The following is a 21403-nucleotide window of genomic DNA, read 5'->3' as shown; positions in this document are numbered from 1 at the left end:
ATGGAAACATTTTCTTTCAAACTTTCATGCAAGTTTGTTTTTCCACTTTGTGAAAGTTATTAATGACCGTTAAATGTAAAGCTTGTATCAGTGTTTCTATTTTAAGTGTTTGTGAATGATTCAGTACAATAATTCAACACTCTTACATTGTTCACCGTGTCACAGAACGGCTCACCACTGGCTCTCTGAAATGATTTCTCTGCCACCTCAGGCGTGGTCCCATCATGAACCCAGAATCTCAGTTTCTTCCTTTTTTGGTTTAGTAAAATCAGGATCTGCTCGCTTCATGCTGACTGTTTTCTTCTTTTCTTTCTTCATGCATTTTTTAAGGATGCATTTTTCGCAAAAATGCAATGTATTCTGTGAAAATGAAGGAAACAGGACTACAAGGCAGATGATAAAGCATTAGAACAGGGTTACTACTTGCATTCCATTAGAAATCAAACCTCCTTTAAACTTCACAAATAAGTTGCATTTGGTGTACACAGAGAATACTTCACTCACATCACCTGAGTAAATAAAAATACTGTCAGATAATGAAGAAGGAAAACCAGCTATTACACAACTCAGTCAAGCTAAACGATAGTTATTAGATCCATCATGCTGATTTTATGAAGAAAACTTTTTAAAATCATTAAAAAGAAATAAAAAACTCACAGAGAACTATGATTCATTTTTTAAAAATGTTGTTGACCTGTCTTGAGGGTAACCGATCAATGTTACCGTCCGAGTTGTAAAGACAGTTTCTAATTATTTTTATTAAATATTGAAATATATTGAAATATTTTTTAAATAAAATTAATTTTTAATTAATTAACGACAAACTTAATTAACTTTTTGAATGATGCATTTATTCAATGTTGGCAGTCTTGACACTCCATACATATTAGTAATGACTAACATGAAGTGAAATGCACATCATTTCCTCACTGTTTAAAGGACTTCGGCAAGTGTGAGTGGAAATTATGTGGTTGGAAGTTGTACACACGTTTATAAAATCTGATAATCATTAGCGTCAGTAAAGACAGAAATTAATCTTTTACAGTACTTCGTAACCACTCTGATCATACTTCTCCCATCGCTGTTTTCGAGAAAACAGTGAACGGTCATCAAAAGTAAAGAGCATATGAAATGAATCAAGTCTCTCCACCCGCTTCGCGCTCAAGAAGAAGTATCACCAACTCATCATCGTGGTTAGCGAGACCACACACTTTAGAAACACATTTCTCAAGTTGAAAACTATAGAAATGATCCCTGAAAGTATAGTCTTAAGGAACAAATGCGCCGACCCAGCTACTACTATGACGACCCTGTCCATCTCGGTCACGGTGCTAACAGCAGTGTGTGCTGCTTATGTTTACTGTGTCACGTATCGTAGTTGTGAAATAATGTTAATACACCGAATAATGAAGTATACTCGTCTGCGAGCTCTGAAATGAAATAAATCATTACTTTTGGAGTACCCACAATGCTCTCTGGTGGTATGCCCCTCCTCTACGTCTGTCATTGGCTGCTGTGATGCCGCGTGTTAGCCTTGGATGCTAACAACAACAGAGGATTGAGCCGCATATTTAGAGCCGTGGTTTGGAACAATCTGTCTAACACACACTGTGACTGGATGCTACCGACACACGCTGTAACACAGACAGAGATAAAATGCTAAAAGTCTTTCTTTTTTTAAAAACTTTTATGATAAAAACAATTTGTTAGCAAAGGTCACGCGTGCGCCTGTTTTGGTCTTCCGTCTACAAACAGGACTGTAAACCCATTCCTACCTTGACAAGTGTGTTGTATTTTCTTTTCTTATGCCAGAACAACATTAATCAGAGATATGGAAATGTACTCCTCATAACAAAAGCTTGGAGTTATTCATTGTCCTTTCAGAAAGTCTCTAGTCTCTTTGGATCTGTCTGTGGCAGCTGTAAGGTAAACACAAGCAGAGAGAGTCGACGTTTGACTACAAGCCACCATTAATCAGAAATAGCCTAAACTGCTAATTAAGTAAAAACAATTTTAACTCACGTAACTTCCTATATTTCAGCAAAGCTCACATTCATCATATTCCATGTTCAATAACAAGATTTTGATGTTTAGAGTGGGTTTTCTGCTACTCCACAGCTTCGCGGAAATCGCCAAATCATTAACCTTCCCCATGCCACAAGTAAACAGATGCAACAATAAAAGATTTGTTTGATTAACCAGCCATACTAAGGTGTAAACTGAGTCTGCGGGTAATGAAACACATAAATTGCAGGATTTGTGCTTAATTAGGACGTGCTGTGATCAATGGTGGGGTAAAAAAGTAATGTATTACACATAATGCGCAGAACACTTCTCTTAAAAGTAATGCAATGCATTACCTAATTACTCTAGGAGAAAGTAATTCGTTATACAACTCGTTAGATTACTTTTGCGTTTCCCCATTAAATGACTTGAAACACATTTTCTCATACTTACCATTCTTCTTGACTAACATTAGTGTTAGCATGCTGTCTGTGCAGCTGCTCGCAAAGAGACTGTTTTGTTAGCAGCATAATGTAGACGTTTCTGTCCTAGCAGTTCTTTTTGTCCAATAAAAATAAAAGTAATCTCCATGTCCACTAATTTCCTCCTCAGGCACATTGATTTAAATAATCTGAACTGCGAGTGGAACCGACAGGCCAGCAGGCTAACAATCCCAAGAAACTGAACTACTGGAACTATTACACAGCATCATTGTAAAATCTTGGGATCGGTGGTTTTCATCACAAACCTGGGAAAGTCCTGCATTACAGGAGCCACGACATTAAACATGACCTATAGCAAACAACGCTTAAACATAGCAGAACAGCTCAGTAAAATAAAACAGCATAACAAGAAAAATCAAAATGAAGGGTTACGGCACTCAATATATAGAGATTTGAATAAAATAGTAGAGTCCTCTGTAAGAAAGTCTGAATATAATAGAATAAGGAGCTAAACAAGATAAATATAAGGACTGTGGTATGAGGCAGACACTCATGATAGAAACGTGCTGGTTTGAATGCTGTGAAAGAGCAGGGTCCGTCCATCCTTCAGCATTCATTTCATATTAAGTGACACCGCTCTCTACTGGCTGTACAGTGTAAAAGCAAGCTATCGTCTGACAGTAATCCTGGTTTTTGTCCACGTTTTTTAAATATAATATAAAACCATAAAAAAATAACAAATAATGGGTTTATGTTGATCTGGACCGATCAATAAAGACTTACAGTGCATTAATCCTAATTTATTTATCACGTTGACCCGCCTCTTCCATATTGTTTACGCTTACGTCATTCATCTGCGCCGCTCACATGTCCAGTAACTGGAGGCGACTCATCTCCCGGCTCAGGCATGTTCGCTGCTCTCTCTCCTGTTGAACCTGCAATGTTCTGTTAATGTGTCGTTGAGTAATTTCTGTATATGTTTATAGCTTGGTTTAAACAGCAGCACAAACACGGAATTCCCGAAATGCCTCCACACACACGCGAACAGACTGACTCTGTTTAAAAGTCTGTAGCTACCTTAAGATGAACCACAGAATATGAGAAATGCGTGGAAATTTAAAGAAGAGCGTCAAGTTTCTTTTGTGTATTTGCAGGGCATTTCTGCTGGGATGGCTCATACTAAACCGGAAACGAGTGAAGTGCAGCTGAATGGAACTCCAGAGCTCATGGATCTGCTTCACATCGACGTGGAGACAGATGCTGTGGACCCCAAGCCCGGGAGAGAGGACCTGCCCTGTTCTGTAAGTGCACAGTGATAATACTAATGATAGTCACTTTATTAGTGTAGCACATTTAAAGGGCTCACAGTCCGTCACAGTTTGGATGGAAGCACACATTAAGGATCAGTCAGCATGGCCCATAATAGAAACACATAATCAAACATATGGTCTTACAGTTCCTGTATACACACTTCCACACACACATTAGAGGAACAGAAATCCCCAAATAATGGGACAAGAAAAACAAACCTATAAAAATGAGTTTTCAGCAATCTTGTTAAAACAACCCATGGATTCTGCTGAACTGATGGGCTGTTCCAGTGCTTAGGAGCTACAGCTTGAAAAGCGTGATCGCCTCTGATTTTAAAATGAGAGCAGATAGGAGACCCCGATCAGAGGATCAAGGTCTCAGCAGGTCTGCCATACAGGCAGCGGCTCGGCCATGCAGAGCTTTATATGTTATTATTAACATTTTGAAACAGTTGAGGCTTTCTTCATCATCTTAATTACAGATATCACTAAATTACTTAACTTTTAAATTACACTTTTTTATCCAGAGGTGTGAAAACTGCTAAATAAAGGTTTGAGGTGAACATGATTTGAGATGACCGGATGATCCTGTTTAATTTCTACACCCAGGAGTGGGACTACGTGTTTGTACTCTTAATTTGATGATGTACAGCAGATTAATGTCAGGATTAAAGACAATGGCAACATTTTTAAGTAAATCTGTTTTCCTGTAGTTTAAGTGGATGTCTGGTCTGGTAGCGATGATGGTTTGGAGACAGTGGGACTAACATAAAGAGACATCAGAGGGACAGCTCAGGTTGAGCAGTTTAGAGTTGAAGTTAGAGACATGTGTAGAGGAGGGATGGTTGATATATTGGACAAGGGATGTTGAAGATGAAGCTGCCAGGCAGGAAGAAAAGAGGAAGACCTCAGAGAAGAGTCAGGGATGTAGTGAAGGAGGACATATAGAGGGTGGCTGTGAAGGAGGACGACAGGAACAGGGTGAGATGGAGGCAGAGTGATGTGCTGTGACAATCCCTAAAGAGAGAAGCTGAAAGAACAGCTTTTTTCCAACAGTGTGTCTGATATCTTCACACATGTGAGGATTATTGCTGTGCTCACAGTTATTTGTCTGTTTAATGAACAGAGGAATGTCCTGAGGAAGCAGCGGCACTGGGAGAAGCAAGTGGCTGCGAAGAAGAGCAGGAGGAAAGAAGAGAAGCTGAGGAGGAAGATGAATCGTGAGCTGGAGTCAGGTAAAGAGCAAACAAAGAGAAGCTTACAGAGGAACTGAAAGTGAAAGTCTCCAGCTGGTGACATCACAGCATCTGTCCCTTTCTTTGTGTGTTCTTTGATATTCAGGCACTGGCACAGAGCATCAGTTTACCAAGCGTGTCATGAAGGCGATCACTAAAGAGCGTCTAGCTGAGGCTCGGTCCACCGGGCTCAAACTCTGCGTCGACCTCAGTATGACAGACTGCATGTCTGATAAGGTCGGTGGACAATGAAAAAACCTTACAAAGTTTTCAACTTACAAAAAACCTCCTTTCATTTAAGAAGGTGGTGTTTATTCACCTCCAGCAGTGCACGTTTTGTTGTTTCAGGAGATAAGCCGACTGGCAGGCCAGCTGAGGCGTCTCTACGGGTCGAATAAGAAGGTGACCCGACCGTTTCATCTTTTTCTGACAGACCTGAGAGAGGACAGTCGCCTCTACAGAGAGTGCGTGCGAATGAATGACGGCTTCCTCAACTACACGGTGATATATATGTGTCTATAAGTTTGTTTTAATAGTTAAAAGGATTTTAAGTGAACGAACCCTTCAGCAAATCTTTAAAACAATGTGCATGTGAGCATTTATAGGACTGTAATTCACTTATTAAAGGACACTTTTGAGTTTAGTTTTCTCAAAATGTTTCACCAGAAATTGTCTCAGTGTTTTATGAGCAGGTGCTGATTGTTGTCATTTTTCTTCCTGTGTGTGTTTTGTTCAGATGGATATAACAGACGAAAGCTGTCTGGACCTGTTTCCTCCAGAATCGGTTATCTACCTCACTCCAGATGCTGAAGAAGGTGTGAAAAAATCTGAGCAAAGATGCTTTAAATTAAATGGTCTGTATTTGTATAGCGCTTTACTTAGTCCCTAAGGACCCCAAAGCGCTTTACATATCCAGTCATCCACCCATTCACACACTGGTGATGGCAAGCTACATTGTAGCCACAGCCACCCTGGGGCGCACTGACAGAGGCGAGGCTGCCGGACACTGGCGCCACCGGGCCCTCTGACCACCACCAGTAGGCAACGGGTGAAGTGTCTTGCCCAAGGACACAACGACCAAGACTGTGCGAGCCGGGGCTCGAACCGGCAACCTTCCGATTACAAGGCGAACTCCCAACTCTTGAGCCACGATCCCCCCTAATTTAATTTAAATTAGATTTAAATCTAATTTAAATTAGAGCAGACATACCCTGCAAATAAATCTAATTAAAATTAGATTTAAATTAGATTAGATTTCATTTAAGTCTTTGTTTTGCTCTTGAAATGCATTATTGGTCCAGCAGGTGGCGACATTTGGCTGTCATGTTTACTGCTGCTTGTCCCGCTCCTGTTTAGCATTTCATTAATGTTATTTTCAAAATTAGTTTCTCGTTATATGGAACTTTAATAAGATTAGATTAATAGAAAACAGCATTAAAACACTAAAAATAAATATATGAAATATTTACAGAGAAACAAAAGTATTACACAAGATGTACACTCAGTGGCCATTTTATTAGGCACACCTGTTCAACTGCTCTGTCACGCAAATATCTAATCATCTAATCACCCAATCACATCGCTGTAACTCAGCGCATTTATTAATTCAGACATGGTGAAGACGACCTGCTGAAATGTAAACTGAGCATCAGCGTGAGGAAGAACGGTGATTGAAGTGACATTGAAGGTGGCACAGTTGTTGTCAGACAGGCTGGTCTGAGTATTTCAGAAGCTGCCGTCTCTGGGGTTTACAGAGGATGGCCCGAAACAGAGAAAATATCCAGTGAGCGGCAGATCTCTGGGTGAAAATGACCTGTTGATATCAGATGATCACTTTGCAACCAAGCTATGTAGGAGTGCATCTCTGAACCCAAAACACATCGAACCTTAAGGCAGATGGCCTACAGCAGGAGAAGACCACACCAGGGGCCACTGCTGTCAGAGCAGGAAACTGAGGCTGCAGTTCACACAGACTCACCTACACTGGACAAAAGACGATTAGAAAATGTTGCCAACATTCAGACGGTGGGGTCAAAATTTGGCATAAACAACATGAAAGCATGGATCCATCCTACCTTGTCTAAAAAGTTGTAACTGTTTATACAAGGCAGTGCAATAATGGTGTAATAATGTGGGGAATATTTTCTTGGCACACTTTGAGCCCCTTAGTACAAACTGAGTATCATTTAATCACCACAGCCTGCCTGAGCATTGATGCCATCCACGTCCAACCCTTTATGACCACAGTGTGCCATCCTCTGATGGCCACGTCCACAAAGTTCAAAACATCTCAAACTGGTTTCTTAAACATGAGTTCGCTGAACTCAAATGACCCCTGCAGTCCCCACATCTCAGTAGAGCAGCTTTGGGATGTGGTGGAAAAGGAGATTCAGATTGTCGATGTGCAGCTGACAAATCTGCAGCGTCTGTGTGATGCTCTCATGTCAATATGGACCAAAACCTCTGAGGAATGTTTCCAGCACCTTGTTGAATCTGTGCCATGAAGAATTAAAAGGGAAGAAGAGAGGATTCAACCCAGTACTAGGAAGATGTACCTAATACAGTGGCCAGTGAGCTTATGTACATTATATAATTTGCTGACATTCATTAAGGTATTTTTTTTTTTCCTCCTGTGTTTTCAGCGTTGGAATCAGTGGATGCTGACAAGGTTTACGTCCTCGGTGGTCTGGTGGATGAAAGCATCCAGAAGGTATTTTTCTGTGAAACTGATCTTAACACAGTACTGTAAGTATTATATCCAGTAGGTTTTTTTTTCTCCTCTGCAGAAGTTGAGCCTGTCCAGAGCCGGAGAGCTGAGCGTCCGCACAGCGAGGCTGCCTATAGACGAGTACATGGTGAAAAAAGACAACGTGAAGAATTTCCACTCAAAGATCCTGGCTGTGAATCAAGGCAAGCAAATATGTTTTTTGTCCAGAGGACACTTAAAGGTCTTTACCACCTGCTTTGTGTAATAAAGTTTTCCCGTGTCCGCAGTGTTTGACATCTTGTTGACTTTCTGCGACACCGGCAGCTGGAAGGAAGCTCTGCAGATGTGGTTTCCTCCAGGGAAGGGTTACGTGGTTGCAGGAAGCGATTCGCCGCCTCCTCCTACAACAGAGACTCATCGCGTAGAATAATGACTTCATTTAATTTCATATCAACTACTGAAACTCCTGTGAAAGGACATTGATAGAGAAAGACTCTTCATGCTGCTGGTGGGAGCTGTGCCTGGTTAAAGAGGACAGCGCGCTGGTGTTCGGTCATTTTAACACTGACAGATGTTAATTAGCTTTAAACCGACTGCAGTGAACACACACAAGAGCATTTGTGACTCTTTTACTGTTTTTCTAGAGTCTTCATAGTACCTTTATTTGTTATTCTCCAACTTCAGCTTCTGTGAACGGCAGCATTATGAGTATAATTTATATGTATATAGAAAGATAATTACATTTCTTAAACTGGACAAACAGTGAAGTGTTTTGTACTGAAAATCTTTTGCTTTATATGAATCTCTCTGTAGACACTGTATTTTTAAACTTCATGTGTATAAACAGATTTTTTTAAACAACTCTGGGATAAATCTTACTTCTGTAATAATATTAAGTAGAAACGTTTTTTATTGCAATTTTACAACCTGGCAGACTTACACAGAATAATTTTTATGTCTCAGATTGCAAACTACAGCCTTCTGAGTCTTTTTATTATCAGTATTTTATTTTGACGTAAAATAAAATGGCACTTAAATATAACTAGAAAACGCAGTGTAAAATCCAGGAACTGTGCAGGAACTCCAGTGTTAGATTTATCATTAAATGGTAAAAATAGTAGGTAGGGTATATTTTTAAAATTGGCTGTGCTGTTTCCAGGAATTCTATAATTTAGTTTTAGGGAAATGTGACTCGCACCACAGCGAGGCTGAGTGTTTAATTTTCATTGTTTTTACCAAGTCACAGTTAACCCTCTTCTTCTTTTTTTTTAGAAGTTTAGTCCTCTTGTTGTTTTTCCACTAATCTTTTGGTCAATCTTGTCTACACTAGTATTTTGCAGTTTCACTAACAGGTCTTACTGATGTACTAAAGTCCAGAGAACTTACAGTGCGTAAAAAAATGAATCAAACCACCATCAAGTGTAAGGTTTATGCCACAGCTACCCTTAATTAACAGTATTTTTATGGTTCTGTTTAGTCCACCAGTATGAGCAAGCTCTTTAATTGGAAATTATACTTTTAATGCTAATATATAATTATTGTTGCACTTTCAATTTACAGTTTTACAAAAAAGCATAAAAATACTAAAGCATGTTATTATTAAACAGAACTTATGAAAAGAAAAATAGTTTTAGTGGTTAAATAGGCCGGAGTCTGTCCTAGCTAACATAGGATGAGTTAATTAAAAAATACAAATATTAAAAAACAATTACCCAAATTGTATATCATACATATTTAAAATGGACCTCTGATGCTCATCTCCAGCTCCAGGGTAGCTTTGCATGATTTACGGTTCAAAATATCCTGAATCACCTGCTCCATGGTGCAGACCCTCAGTTAATCTATCCTTATAAAACAGATTTTCTTTTGATTGGCTGCCCCTCACAAACAGACAGACAGGTTTTAACAGCTGGTCTGAGGCTAATGTGCTCACAGCACTATATTAGGGGAATCCCCTCTGTCTGCCTAAATAATAGATGCAGGAAGCGAAAGATTTCAAAGACTCTGGGAAGAAAACCTGTGAAACACGCCAGAGCAACTGCCAAGACACAAATGAATCACTTAAACAAGTGTAGCCTCAAAGAACACAATCACTAAAACCCTGCACAAGAATGCAGTGCGAAGTCACTGAGGAGATGCCTTCAAGACAGGCTGGAGTGTGCTAAGGACAACGTGGAGAAAGATTATACGTCCTTTGGTCAGATGAGACAAAGCTAGGATCTCTGGCCACACTGCTTATGTTTGGAAGAAGAATTGAGTGGCATACAACCCAAAGAAGACCGTCCCCACAGTGAAACACGGTGGTGGGAGTGTTACGCTGTGGGAATACTTCAGTGTACCTGGAGCTGGGAATGTTGTTACGGTGGCAGGAATCATGAAGAAAGAAGGATATGACTTGAATCCCATTCAAAATCTTTTTTTTTAAATATCAGGTTTGAGGATTCACCTTTGATTTATGAGCAGTCCTCTCAAATCTGCAGTTTATTATGTAAATGTTAATGTGTTTAATCATCATACACCTATAAAACAATGGGTTTTGGTGCATTGCTCTTCTTGTGGATCAACACAATCTTTCACTTCAACTAAACTTTGTTTCATTTGGTGCTAATGACCCCGATTGGTTAGATATACTGTACATAACAATGCATGTTTAGAGTTTTAATGGTAAAATGCTGTTTTCACATCTTTCTCCTCAAAGTGCAGTTTTCCAAAATCTGATATTAAGAGTGCCAAACAGCTACAACAGTGATGCACGCATAAAAAAAGAGTTGATGTGGAAAGTTGAAGCAGTCATTGCATCAAGAACATCACACGTTTTTCAGTGATAATATGCTGACATTTTAAACAAAATACCACAATAAACATGTTAAAAATATTGATGTTTTATGTGGCCAAACATGGATTAAACAATAAACACATTTTATTTTTTAAACATTTTTATTTTTTTTGCAACAACTTAATTGTCATTATGCAATAACTGCATTGATCTGAGTGTCTCCTCGGTAACACTTTATATTAAGTGCACACTATTAAGCATTAGTTAATGGTTACTTAATTATCTCTACAGCATCTACAAAGTATTTCTCATAATCAGTTAATTGTTTACAAGCACTGCTTTAAACACTTTATTCATGATGAATAAGCTAATGTACAACACTTTTTATTATGTTTTCATGTTCTAAAACTCATTGATTAATCATTTATAAACACTACTCTGCATCAGTTACAAACCAGTCATTTCAGGATGTTCAATGGTATACAAAACCATTGGTAAAAGGTAAGTAGATGGTTAACATACCCTACATAATACTATCAACTCTACATGTACTAAACATACTAGTTTCATATTAGATGTTTTATAAACACTGAATATCAGGGTTACATCAGTCAGCTGCTATATCTTAACAGATGTCTTACAATACATTTATAACTGTCACTTAAAGGCTGCCAAAGCTGTAACTCACTATCGACCAACTTCTTTTTCGATAGATTATCAATAAATACTCATAAATACCTTAATAAACTTATTTAGGAAGTTACAAACCATTTGCTACTTGTTAGTATTTTGAAAGAGCTCATCTAAAGTGGGGACCATATATACCTTACAACCTATTTATAGATGTGAAAGTTTTTAAAATACATTGTAACAAAAAATAAATGACAACACACACGGTAGATCCAGAACACACTGTATTTTTTAAGATCCCAGTCACAAAAACATCAGAACAATGCTTACAGATTGGACACACAAATGTTGATACAAAAATAAAAACAGTGTCATAAACAATCAGCCAATATTTGAAGTAATACAGAACTTGGCTGGATGCAAACTATGTGACCTGTAGCTCTTTACATAAAGTGTATCACATGTGTGATCATTAAAATAAAACTACAGAATTTATAACAGTAAAATAATAATAAAAAACATACAAACCAAAAATCAAGTGTGTCAGTTTTTTTTTTGTTTGTTTGTTTGTTTGTTTTTTTTTTACAAACGATTGACCAATCATCTGGAATATGTAACTTGTCTTTTTTTTTTTTTTTAAGCTGATAACAATGGTGGACTCTCACCACATTTCACCATGTAAAAAAACAACAAAATATAATCTGTCTTTGTTTTAAGAGGAAGCAACTTCCCTGAAGACTTATAAATGATTAATCAATGAATTTTAGAACATGAAAACATAATTAATAAAAAGTGTCATACATTAGCTTATTCATCATGAATAAAGTGTTTAAAGCAGTGCTTGTAAACTATTAACTGATCATGAGAAATACTTTGTAGATGCTGTAGAGATAATTAAGTAACCATTAACTAATGCTTAATAGTGTGCACTTAATATAAAGTGTTACCGTTTCTTTACTGAGCATTAAATCATTTGTTGCTGCTGATCAAGAAGATTCACCAAAGGAAGTAGAAAAAAGGAAGTACAGTGTTACGTGTTGCAGTGCTACATATTTAATGCTACATGCAAGATCTGCTCATACAATCACTTGACTGGTGTTTTTTTTCCCTTTAACACTCTGAAAACAGGAAGCTTTTCTTTTTCTAAAAATCAGTGTTATTCCATACATTACATACAGAAATAAAATAAAGTAGCAAAAAAAAAAGAAAAGCAAAAAGCCAAAGTGGGTTAAATATTGGCTTCAGTCATGGCTCAGTGGTCAGGTAGTTGGAGACAACTGCAGGATTTATGCCCGTTTCTTGGAGGCCTTTCCCAACTGCTGTTTCTCCAGAAAGAAGATCAGCTTCTTCACCCAGGTGGAATGAGGGTTCAGACAAACCTTTGCTCCGTTTGCCAGTCCAGCTCTGATTAAAGAGATTTACAGTCAGTCAATGCTTAAAGGTAAGTAGTCCTCAGTGCAAATCTCTCTGTGATACTTTTGATCTGCCAGCCAGCATCTGATTCACTTTATTTAAATTATTTCCCCCACAAAATCATCAAACTGCAATCACAAGGCAGTTTTTCTATACCAGGAATTAAAAGAACCATCATATTAAACGTCGAGGGAATTATAACAATTTCAAGTGAAAATCCATGTGCAGTTTACAGATTACAGTAATCAAACCAGCTATCGCTAAAATCGCCACTGAGACTGAACACTCGGGTGATTAACCCTAGAACACTATCGCTGGGTGATTTACACCCGAGCAAATACATTTACACGATTTCTCTCTCCTGCCGCTGTTTGCGTGTCGAGGAGCCTGTGCCTTCACCAGAGAAGTCTCAAATTTCCCAGGCATGGGTGGACCAAAGACCAGCTTTCCAGAGTCATTATTTTGTTTTAGGAGGGGTTTTTTTCATTTTGTTAGACATGGCACAGTTGAAAGTAAAAGAAGACCTAAAGAAGATCTAATTTGTCATGTGTTGTCATATTTTGATATATTTGATTACTTTTTATTGGTTATATTATATCGGGTAAATATCACCCGGCATTAGTGATTGTGTTACTATTTATAGCGATAGTGTTCTAGGGTTAAAGATGACATGGTGCAATCGGAGAAATGAGAGTGAACCTGTTGACTGAAAACACAAACTCTGTGTGGAGCTGATCTCCGCAGATATTTCCAAAACTCTGACGTGGACAAACCTCAGTGTTTTCATGTGAACTCACTGTGAAGTGATACAAAAATGTAAAAAATTTTTTAAGGTTACATTTGGAATTGTGTTTAAGAGCGATGATACTCCCAGTTTGGCTGGAAGATCGAGTTGGATTAAAAGAGCGATGCAACAAATGTCCCTTAAATCAGGAAAAAAAGAGTAAAAGTGACAGTAGACTAAATGCACATAATTTATAATTTACAGAAATCTTAATTGGCACAACTTTTTAAACTTTTAAGCAAAAATGTAAGAGATTTGCCAGATCGAGCTCAAATAAGTTTCCTTTTGTATTTATTTGTATTTATTTAAATCAATCCATGGATTATATACAGTTTATAGTGTTTATACAAGACTTAATCAAGATTGTTTCAAATATTGGGGACCAAATGTTCCAAAAAAAGACATTTTTATAAATTATTTCCTTTTTTAAAAGCATCTAAATCTAAATTGTTTATGTGAGACACTGAATTCCATGTTTAATTTGAATAAGCTTTTAGATTTAAAGGGTGATTGTGACAGGCTGACTTACATGACTTCTGTGTCTGGGCAGTGAGGCCCCTCAGGGAACAGTTTGATGCTCCTCAGGTTGTCTGGAGGGATGATCCTCGACTCCACCTGCAGGCACCGGCAGTGGGTGTTGTAGTCACGGCTGATTGGCGGCATACCTGTCGTCAGCACACATTTAACAGCAAACAGCTTCATCTTTTCTTTCTCACCTCCTGTGAACTTGGATATAAACTTGAAGACATCAATCAAGCTTGCGTTTACTTCAAAGGTCATGTGAATGTTTTCAGTGTGATGTTTGTGTTTTAGAGCTTGTATTATTCTCCAGTGCCAAAGAAAACCTCTAAAGCAGTTCTAAACGTGGATATGGATTTGTAAGCATTTAAATTTGAAATAAAGGGGGTAGGAACAAGAAAAGTGTAAACTTCATCCTACTCCTTTTCGAGCACATGCATTCTGTAGACATAGATATATACATGAAAACCTGATGAATTTTAAGTTTTGTTTTTTGATTTTTTTTCTGTTGTTATTTCAATTATATTTGCATGTTCGAAATAAAATTATATCTATCTATCTATCTATCTATCTATCTATCTATCTATCTATCTATCTATCTATCTATCTATCTGTCTATCTATCTATCTATCTATCTATCTATCTATCTATCTATCTATCTAAACAAGATGACTCATGCAATTTACATAATGATGTTTTATTGAAACTCAGACGGGGGGAAGCTTTTAGTTTTGATACTTGTCTGACACCCGCCTCTTACACTCCGCCAACGCAACCTCAGCTATTTAATTTTCCAGAGAAACTGAAATGGTAATCTCATGCTGGGAAGAAGAAAAGCCAAGCTGTGCCAAAGTTCGCTTGGCAGTCAGTGTAACACACACACACAACTACAGCTCAGTGACTGGAAAGCTTTCCAACTGCACGTTTCATCATCGCCTCCCAAGTTGGTGTTTTGACATTCTAAAGAAAAGCTCTTCCCGTTTTTTTTGCTCTTTCAGTCATCTTCCTGTTTGTAAAATACTCACACAAAGACGTTCTCCATTCTCACTGAAGAACTGAAAGACGTACCGTAATACATGGTGAAACAGTCAGGTCAGGATCACGCTGAAATGTGACACCACTTAGAAAAGTCACATGGACAAAAAAGGGCCCGTAAAACGCTCAGTAAGGTTTTCTATTAGTTAAAGCTTTAATCCAATTGTTTTGTTATACAGAATTTCTTTGTGCATATTAAACTTAGCACCCTCAGTGGGTCCAGTATTCAGATCTTTTTTTAAAGTCAATACAAAAATAATAATTCCAAAACACACTTTCAAATAGAGAGAAGAGAAGTCTGACGTCATTAGCCATGTCTGGGCCCAAACTCCGCCGCAGGTCCATAAGTCAAGCGATCACTGTGGCATCACTGAGAGGCAGAAGACACTGTTACAATGTGTGGCTGGTTAGTCAGCAGCTGCTTATCTGTCTGAAGCTTGAAATCCAGCAGGATTGTAATCCTCTTTTTCTCCACCCCTTTGGTAGGTGTATCCTACTGTTGGCAGCATGTGATCAAACATAAACATGGTCAGATCTGCTGCAGAGCTGCATATTTTCCAAAGCAAGAATAAACTCTAGAGGTAGAAAAATCCATGTGATGTGTGATCATCCTTGCCTAACTGACCTGTGTTTGTGTTTTTGAACAAATCTCCTGAAAAGCTTTGCAAATGAAGAATTTAGTATAGTTTGTAGTGGATGTAAAACATAAAACCGTGAAACAGAATTCCAATAAATTCGGACCTACAAAGGAATACAGTGATTATATTTTATTCAAGAAGCAATTTAGGCATTAAAAGGTCACACTGAAAACATAGAATCACAGAATAAAATATTTGTTCTTCTGAGCAGCCTCTGACTAATTTTGTCTGAAAGACTAATGCTTCCCACAGTTTTTTGCCCACAGGCTTATTTTTACCTACTGAAAGGCTGGGTCACATAGAAAACAGGAAATTCTGCCTGTGGTTTGAGTCTGACGTCTTCTGGTTAACAGATGTCTTCTTTTTTGGGGGGTGTTTTTGCCCATAATGGAATAATAGCAATAATTATCCCTCTTACATGTAAGCATGCATGACATCAATGTGACGCCAACCTGTCTGCTGGACTCACACGCACAGTCAGTGTTGTTCAGTTAACAATTGTGTACCAGTTCACAGAAACAAGATCACAGTGAGATGTCGACTGAGCCTGGCTGTTATGAAATGTCTCTACTTTTAAACTGCTGTACAATGAACATAGCTGTAAAACAGCAGAGGCCATGCTCATACAGGAGGACAATGATGGAGATGCTGCAGATCTAAAACCACAAAGACTAGATTTTAATTTTAGTTTGGATGAAGGTTCTACTGTGAGTGAAATTAATAAAGTTGTTGTTGTTTTTTTTATTGAAAAAGTGCAACTAACATTACAAAGATGTAACATAAATGAAGCTCAATGTGCACAGCCTCCCAGATAATATTCTTTAGCCCTGATAGCTGACATCACAGACAGATTATAAAGACAATGAAAGACATAAAAATAAGGTTGAATGTCTTACAAGGCAGGCAGGGCAACGGCTTAAGCACCCTCAAACAGTGCAAAGGTGATTGGATAACATTTTTTACAGAAAGATAAGAAGAAAAAATAGAAAAGCAAAAGGCTGCAAGTTTAACCTTTTTAAAGGAAGATGAAAAAATGCTTGAATGAGGCCAAGACACATTTGTTCACATAGGGTCCAGCACAGTGCTCGGAGTTGATTCATAATGCTGATACGCGGAGTGTGGCAAAGATTTTTTTGTGTAGATTACATCTATGACAACATGAATAATTATGAATACACAAAACACTAGCTGGGCTGAGAAGATGACTCTTAGTCTGAAGAAGAAGAAAATTCCAGCAGGATCACAATCAAACTATTCAGAACTATGACCTGCAATGTGTGTCACCTAACTAAGAGAGCACCTCTGAATATCACAGAAAAAGGTAGAAACACAAAACAGGAAAGAAGCTTAAATGCTTGCAGTGGACAGGAAATGTGAACATGTCACACAACTTCTGTGGTCAAAGCTATAGGGGCTGCTTGAGGTTGGAGTAAAAAGGAAGCAAGCACAGAGAGTTGATAGAAGGAGGAGCTGAATAAAAATTGGCTTTAGCTTCTCTTTGTTCTGCATTTATTATCAATGCAAAGTCAAACACTTTGAGGCGTGCAGGGCTGGACGTGAGGATGGGGCACTCTTTGCTCTGTTTGCTGGGGTTATTCTGTGAGTACAATACACATGTTCTCTGTGTGAATGGTGACAGTGACAGTGTATCCCTGCTTTAACCCTTTTGTACATTTTTTTCCAACTTTTTTTTTGTTGATTTGGTGATGATTTTAACTGTGATATAGCTTGTGGCATGGATTTTTGGAGGAAATCTTTTTTTGAGTCAGATTTTTGAAATCTAGTGGCATTTACTCATACATGTCATCCATTCTGTGTTGATGATCTTGACATCTTTGTGTACAAAAATGTAACAAAATGGAAACCCCCATTGTTTCCTTCCCTAACAATGGGGGTGTGAGAAGACCCAACTACTCCACTCCTTGTCCGTGTGAAAAGTGGTCTGTTGGATGCGTGTATTGGTGCAGCTGAGTGTACGGGTGTAAATAGTAACTAAATAGTTAATGTCACTGTGTGAACACCAAAGTGCTATTAAAATTGAGGGCACAGATGTCACACAAGTATAAGAGCGCTGCTCAGCAGGTACCATGAATTTGGTCTTATATCAATTTAGCAATAATTTATTTACACCAGCAATTATTGCCATCTACATCTGTCCCAGAGCCTCCTCCTGGTGAAAGGAGGTCTCGGGGCAGACCCAGGACTCACTGGAGAGATTGCATCTCTCAGTTGGCCTGCGAATACCTCCATGCTCCCCCGGATTAGCTGGAGGATAAGGCTAGGGAGAGGGCGGTCTGGGCTTCTCCGTTTATGCTGCTGCGCCCATGACCCAGCCACTGAAAAGAAGAAGAAAACGGATGGATTGACAGTTGGATGGATCAAATCATTTCTAAAGTGATTTAGGTGCAATATATTTGTGTCACCAGCAAATAAAACAAATATAAATTTTTTTTGCAAATATCATTTATATACATAACAAATAGTTTTGGTCCCAACACTAGCCCTTGTGGGACTCCACAAACAATGTAAAAACATTCTGATTTATACTCTCCCATCTTTACCATTTGTTGCCTGTTATGTAAACCAGTTTTATGATATTTCATGGTTAATTGTGTCAAACGCTTTTTTCAGATCAAAAACACCCCAACCTTAAATCTCTTACTGTCTCTGGAATGAATTCTACATTATCAAAGGTTGTGCTGCATCTTCGGATTGTCAGTTAAATGATATCTGATTTCTTTCATTATTTTAGTGCTCAATACAGTCATCCATGGAAACGCTGGAGGTGAGGAATTTTTCTTTCTTCCCATTTGTATCATATATGTTGTCTGAACTTGAGAACTAAAAGAGAGCATACTTCTCCCATACTGGCTTCTTGGATAAATCCAAGGTGATTACTCCCTTAAAACCTTTCAGTGGATGAAAATGCTGCAGCGAGTGAGACAGACAGGGACTAGAAAAAAGAGTACATTTCTCCTATACTGGCTTCTCTTCACTGACTCCCGGTTAAATCCAAAATCGACTCTAAAACCAGTCTTCTCACATAATCAGGCTCCACCTTATCTTAAAGACCTTATAGTACCGAATCACCCCAATAGAAATCTTCATTCTCAGACTGCTGGTTTATTTGTGGTTCCTAGAGTATTTAAAAGCAGAATGGGAGGCAGAGCCTTCAGCTCATTTTCTGTGGAACCAGCTCAAAGTTTGGATGCAGGAGACAGACACTATCTCTACTTTTAAGATTAGCCTTAAAACTTTCCTTTTTAATAAAGCATACCCACATAGCAGGCAGGTCTGGCCCTGATCTGGTATCAAGCCGGCACTGCTGGTTGACTTCTGGCATGATAAGACGTATGTCATCCAGATATGGGCCAGGCTGGCATAGATGGCAATGTCTATGTGATGGCATGCCATATCTGGCCCGATTGTGGTTTGGTTTATGTGGCCCAGGCCCATAGAAAACAGGTCTTCCCCTCTTCCGGCATCAAGCTGGCACTTCTGACTGACTGGTGTCATGGCAGGGTGTATGTCAACCAGATGTGGGCCAGGTCTGGCAAAGATGGCACTGTTTATGTTCCTATTTTAGTTAGAAGACCCAAATGCCATGTTGCAATACTATACTGCTATAGCCAACGTTTCAAACGCAGATTTGACAGGTTTGTTAGTGTACACTTTATCCAAAACCTAGTGACGGTTTACTCATCTTTGCCAGTGGGTGGCTGTAGCTCAGGAGGTAGAGCAGGTCACCTACTGATCGGAAGGTTATTGATTCAATCCCTGGCTCCTCCAGTCTGCATGTCAAGAGTATGAATGTAGTTAGGAAGCACTCAGTTCAGAGAAAGTGTGTGATTTGGGTGCATGTGGCATGTTATATAGAGCACTTTGAGTAATCTGGGGGAGTAGAAAGGTGCTATAAAAGAGACAGTCCATTCACTGTCTGAACAGAGTTTTGTCATGTTGCTTTTGCACTATTATGTTCCGGCACATGTTGTTATCACATGGCTTGATTAAGGTACACATTAGGCTGACATATGGGCCAGCACAGGGCCAGCAGTGTGTCTGCAACTGGCCCGTGGCTGTACACAACTTACACGTGGCCACATGCCCCAAAGAATGATGGCCCTTTGGTGGCCCAGATCAGGTTTGCCAGAGGTAATCCACACATGGGCCAGCACAGGACCACCAGTGTGTCTGTAACTGGCCTTGCGCTTCTTCTGAATAAAGAAGGGGGCCTAAGGGTACATCTTTCGCCATCTTACAATGCTGTGATTGCAGCCATTCCCCAACTCTCTGTGAATGGTACTCATGACTATTGATCAATGATCGTTGTTGATCAATGGTCATGACAATTTGTATATTGATGTACAAGAAACTGACCTCGCAGTCCATTGTTAGCCAGCGGTGCTAGTTTCAGTCATCGTTCAAAGGTAGTGTCTATAAAGTTGGAGAAAACTTGCTGTCAACTGAGACTGAAGAAGTCACTTGGATGAATGAAGACACATTTCTCTCACTGAAAACACTACATCCAGATAAAGAGAATCGACTTTTTTGGCATTGCGAATGAGGCATCGTGGCCAGAGATCCCCCTTAGGACCCTCCCCTCCACAATTTATAAATGTAAATTTTTAAAATAAATGGAGTCACTTTTGACATGACTCTTTTGTTTTGCTTCATGCTGAACTCTTTAAATTGTTTGGATTCAGTCATTTACTTTTATGTTGTTGTTCTAAACTGAACTGCAGATAAACCAAAGGCCAAACTCAGCGCTGATAACACAGCTGTTCCAGTAGGGGGCAGTGTGACCCTGACCTGTTCTGTGAACCCATCATCATTGTCCAGATGGAAATACTACTGGTACAAAGAGAATTATGGTGTACGTGAGAGACTACGGGATGGATTTTTTCTGTCAAATGACCAAATTAGAGTCTCACAGGGAGGACTCTACAGCTGCATAGGAAAAAGAGGAAGTTACTACTCAGAGTTGAGCCAGTCAGTCAGGATTGACACTATTGGTAAGTTTAAATTTAACTTCCTACAACGCACTACATAAGATGATGGCTAAACCTCATAATAATGTGTTTTTATTGTACTTTCTTGAACAGTAACAGCCTCAAACAGGCCTGTTGTGACTCTGCATCCAAACTGGTCTGAGATATACAGAGGAGAGACGATCACTGTCAGATGTGAGATCCATGGAGGAGACACTGAGTGGGATTATGAGTGGGAAACAAACAGCATGATAAAAGCTGCAAATCAAAATGAATTCAGGATTAGATCTGCTTCATCATCCAACAGTGGAAACTATCGCTGTAAGGGCAGAATGAAAAGTTCACAGCATAAAACAACAGAGTGGAGTGATTCAGTCACACTGACAGTTTCTGACAGTAAGTAGAGTCATAGTTCATTTAACCTGGAAATAGAAACAGTTTGTAAAAATGTGTTTTTATTAGTACATGTTGAGATATTTGACATGTTTAGATAGTCTCACTCTTAAAGTTCATCATAAATATTTGTGAGTCAACATTTTAGTGACATTGAATTCAGAGTTAAGAGACGAAACATTGAGAGAAAATCTTTGTTGAACAGATAAACCCCGTCCTGTCCTCACTGTGTCTCCATCATGGCTGAGTCCTGGAGCCTCAGTAACTCTGAACTGTGAGGTTGAACATCCGTCTGCAGGATGGAGCTTCTACTGGTATAAAGCTGTTCCTGATCTATCAGAGAAATCCTCCAGTTATGAGCTGCTACCTGATGGCAGTGGGACTGCACAGGACTCCTACATCATTCATGGACAGACACACACAGCAGGATATGTGTGCAGAGCTGGAAGAGGAGACTCAGAGTATCACACTGATCACAGTCAACCAAAGTTTGTCTGGTCTGCAGGTCAGTTTGTAATCTTTGATCTG

At 38.9% G+C, this 21403-nt stretch overlaps 3 protein-coding genes and 1 non-coding gene across 6 annotated transcripts in view; 2 read left to right on the top strand and 2 right to left on the bottom strand.

The window, feature by feature from the left end:
• Positions 1-21403, top strand: part of LOC120433546 (immunoglobulin superfamily member 1-like) — a 91826-nt gene that overhangs the window by 68480 nt on the left and 1943 nt on the right. Inside the window, exons 9-10 of the mRNA XM_039599840.1 lie at positions 20597-20878; positions 21081-21380. Coding sequence (XP_039455774.1) covers positions 20597-20878; positions 21081-21380 — 582 coding nt within the window. The remainder of the gene's footprint in view (positions 1-20596; positions 20879-21080; positions 21381-21403) is intronic.
• LOC116320318 lies at positions 1055-1270 on the bottom strand. The gene has a single exon (XR_004199445.1). It is a non-coding gene; the product is annotated as a small nucleolar RNA U3 (small nucleolar RNA).
• LOC116320317 (tRNA methyltransferase 10 homolog B-like) lies at positions 3303-8560 on the top strand. 3 transcript variants are annotated; one of them, XM_039609815.1, is made up of 9 exons: positions 3303-3352; positions 3602-3748; positions 4884-4992; positions 5099-5229; positions 5341-5493; positions 5729-5807; positions 7635-7660; positions 7779-7902; positions 7987-8560. In XM_039609815.1, the coding sequence occupies exons 2-9, from the start codon at positions 3617-3619 to the stop codon at positions 8127-8129; spliced, it is 897 nt and encodes a 298-aa protein (XP_039465749.1). In that variant the 5' UTR covers positions 3303-3352; positions 3602-3616; the 3' UTR covers positions 8130-8560. The 3 variants fall into 3 exon arrangements, with proteins under 3 accessions (XP_039465749.1, XP_039465747.1, XP_039465748.1); XM_039609813.1 differs by having other exon boundaries at positions 7635-7702; XM_039609814.1 differs by lacking the exon at positions 3303-3352 and adding an exon at positions 3363-3512 and having other exon boundaries at positions 7635-7702.
• LOC120439103 (interleukin-8-like) lies at positions 11384-14302 on the bottom strand. Its single transcript, XM_039609816.1, has 2 exons — positions 13832-14302; positions 11384-12509 (listed from the first exon to the last, which is right to left on the bottom strand). The coding sequence occupies exons 1-2, from the start codon at positions 14080-14082 to the stop codon at positions 12392-12394; spliced, it is 369 nt and encodes a 122-aa protein (XP_039465750.1). The 5' UTR covers positions 14083-14302; the 3' UTR covers positions 11384-12391.

This window comes from Oreochromis aureus, linkage group 3 (assembly GCF_013358895.1).
Source record: "Oreochromis aureus strain Israel breed Guangdong linkage group 3, ZZ_aureus, whole genome shotgun sequence".
Taxonomy (NCBI): Eukaryota; Metazoa; Chordata; class Actinopteri; order Cichliformes; family Cichlidae; genus Oreochromis; species Oreochromis aureus.
Note: the sequence above shows the minus strand (reverse complement) of the source record. Positions and strands in the feature narration are given on the sequence as shown.

Coding starts and splice junctions, on each gene's coding strand:
- LOC120439103 (XM_039609816.1), bottom strand. CDS start 14,082: ATGACCTTTGAAGTAAACGCAAGCTTGATTGATGTCTTCAAGTTTATA. Junction 12,510..13,831: donor TGCCCAGACACAGAAGTCAT/GTAAGTCAGCCT, acceptor CTCTTTAATCAG/AGCTGGACTGGCAAACGGAG.
- LOC116320317 (XM_039609813.1), top strand. CDS start 3,617: ATGGCTCATACTAAACCGGAAACGAGTGAAGTGCAGCTGAATGGAACT. Junction 4,993..5,098: donor GAATCGTGAGCTGGAGTCAG/GTAAAGAGCAAA, acceptor TTTGATATTCAG/GCACTGGCACAGAGCATCAG. Junction 5,230..5,340: donor CAGACTGCATGTCTGATAAG/GTCGGTGGACAA, acceptor TTGTTGTTTCAG/GAGATAAGCCGACTGGCAGG.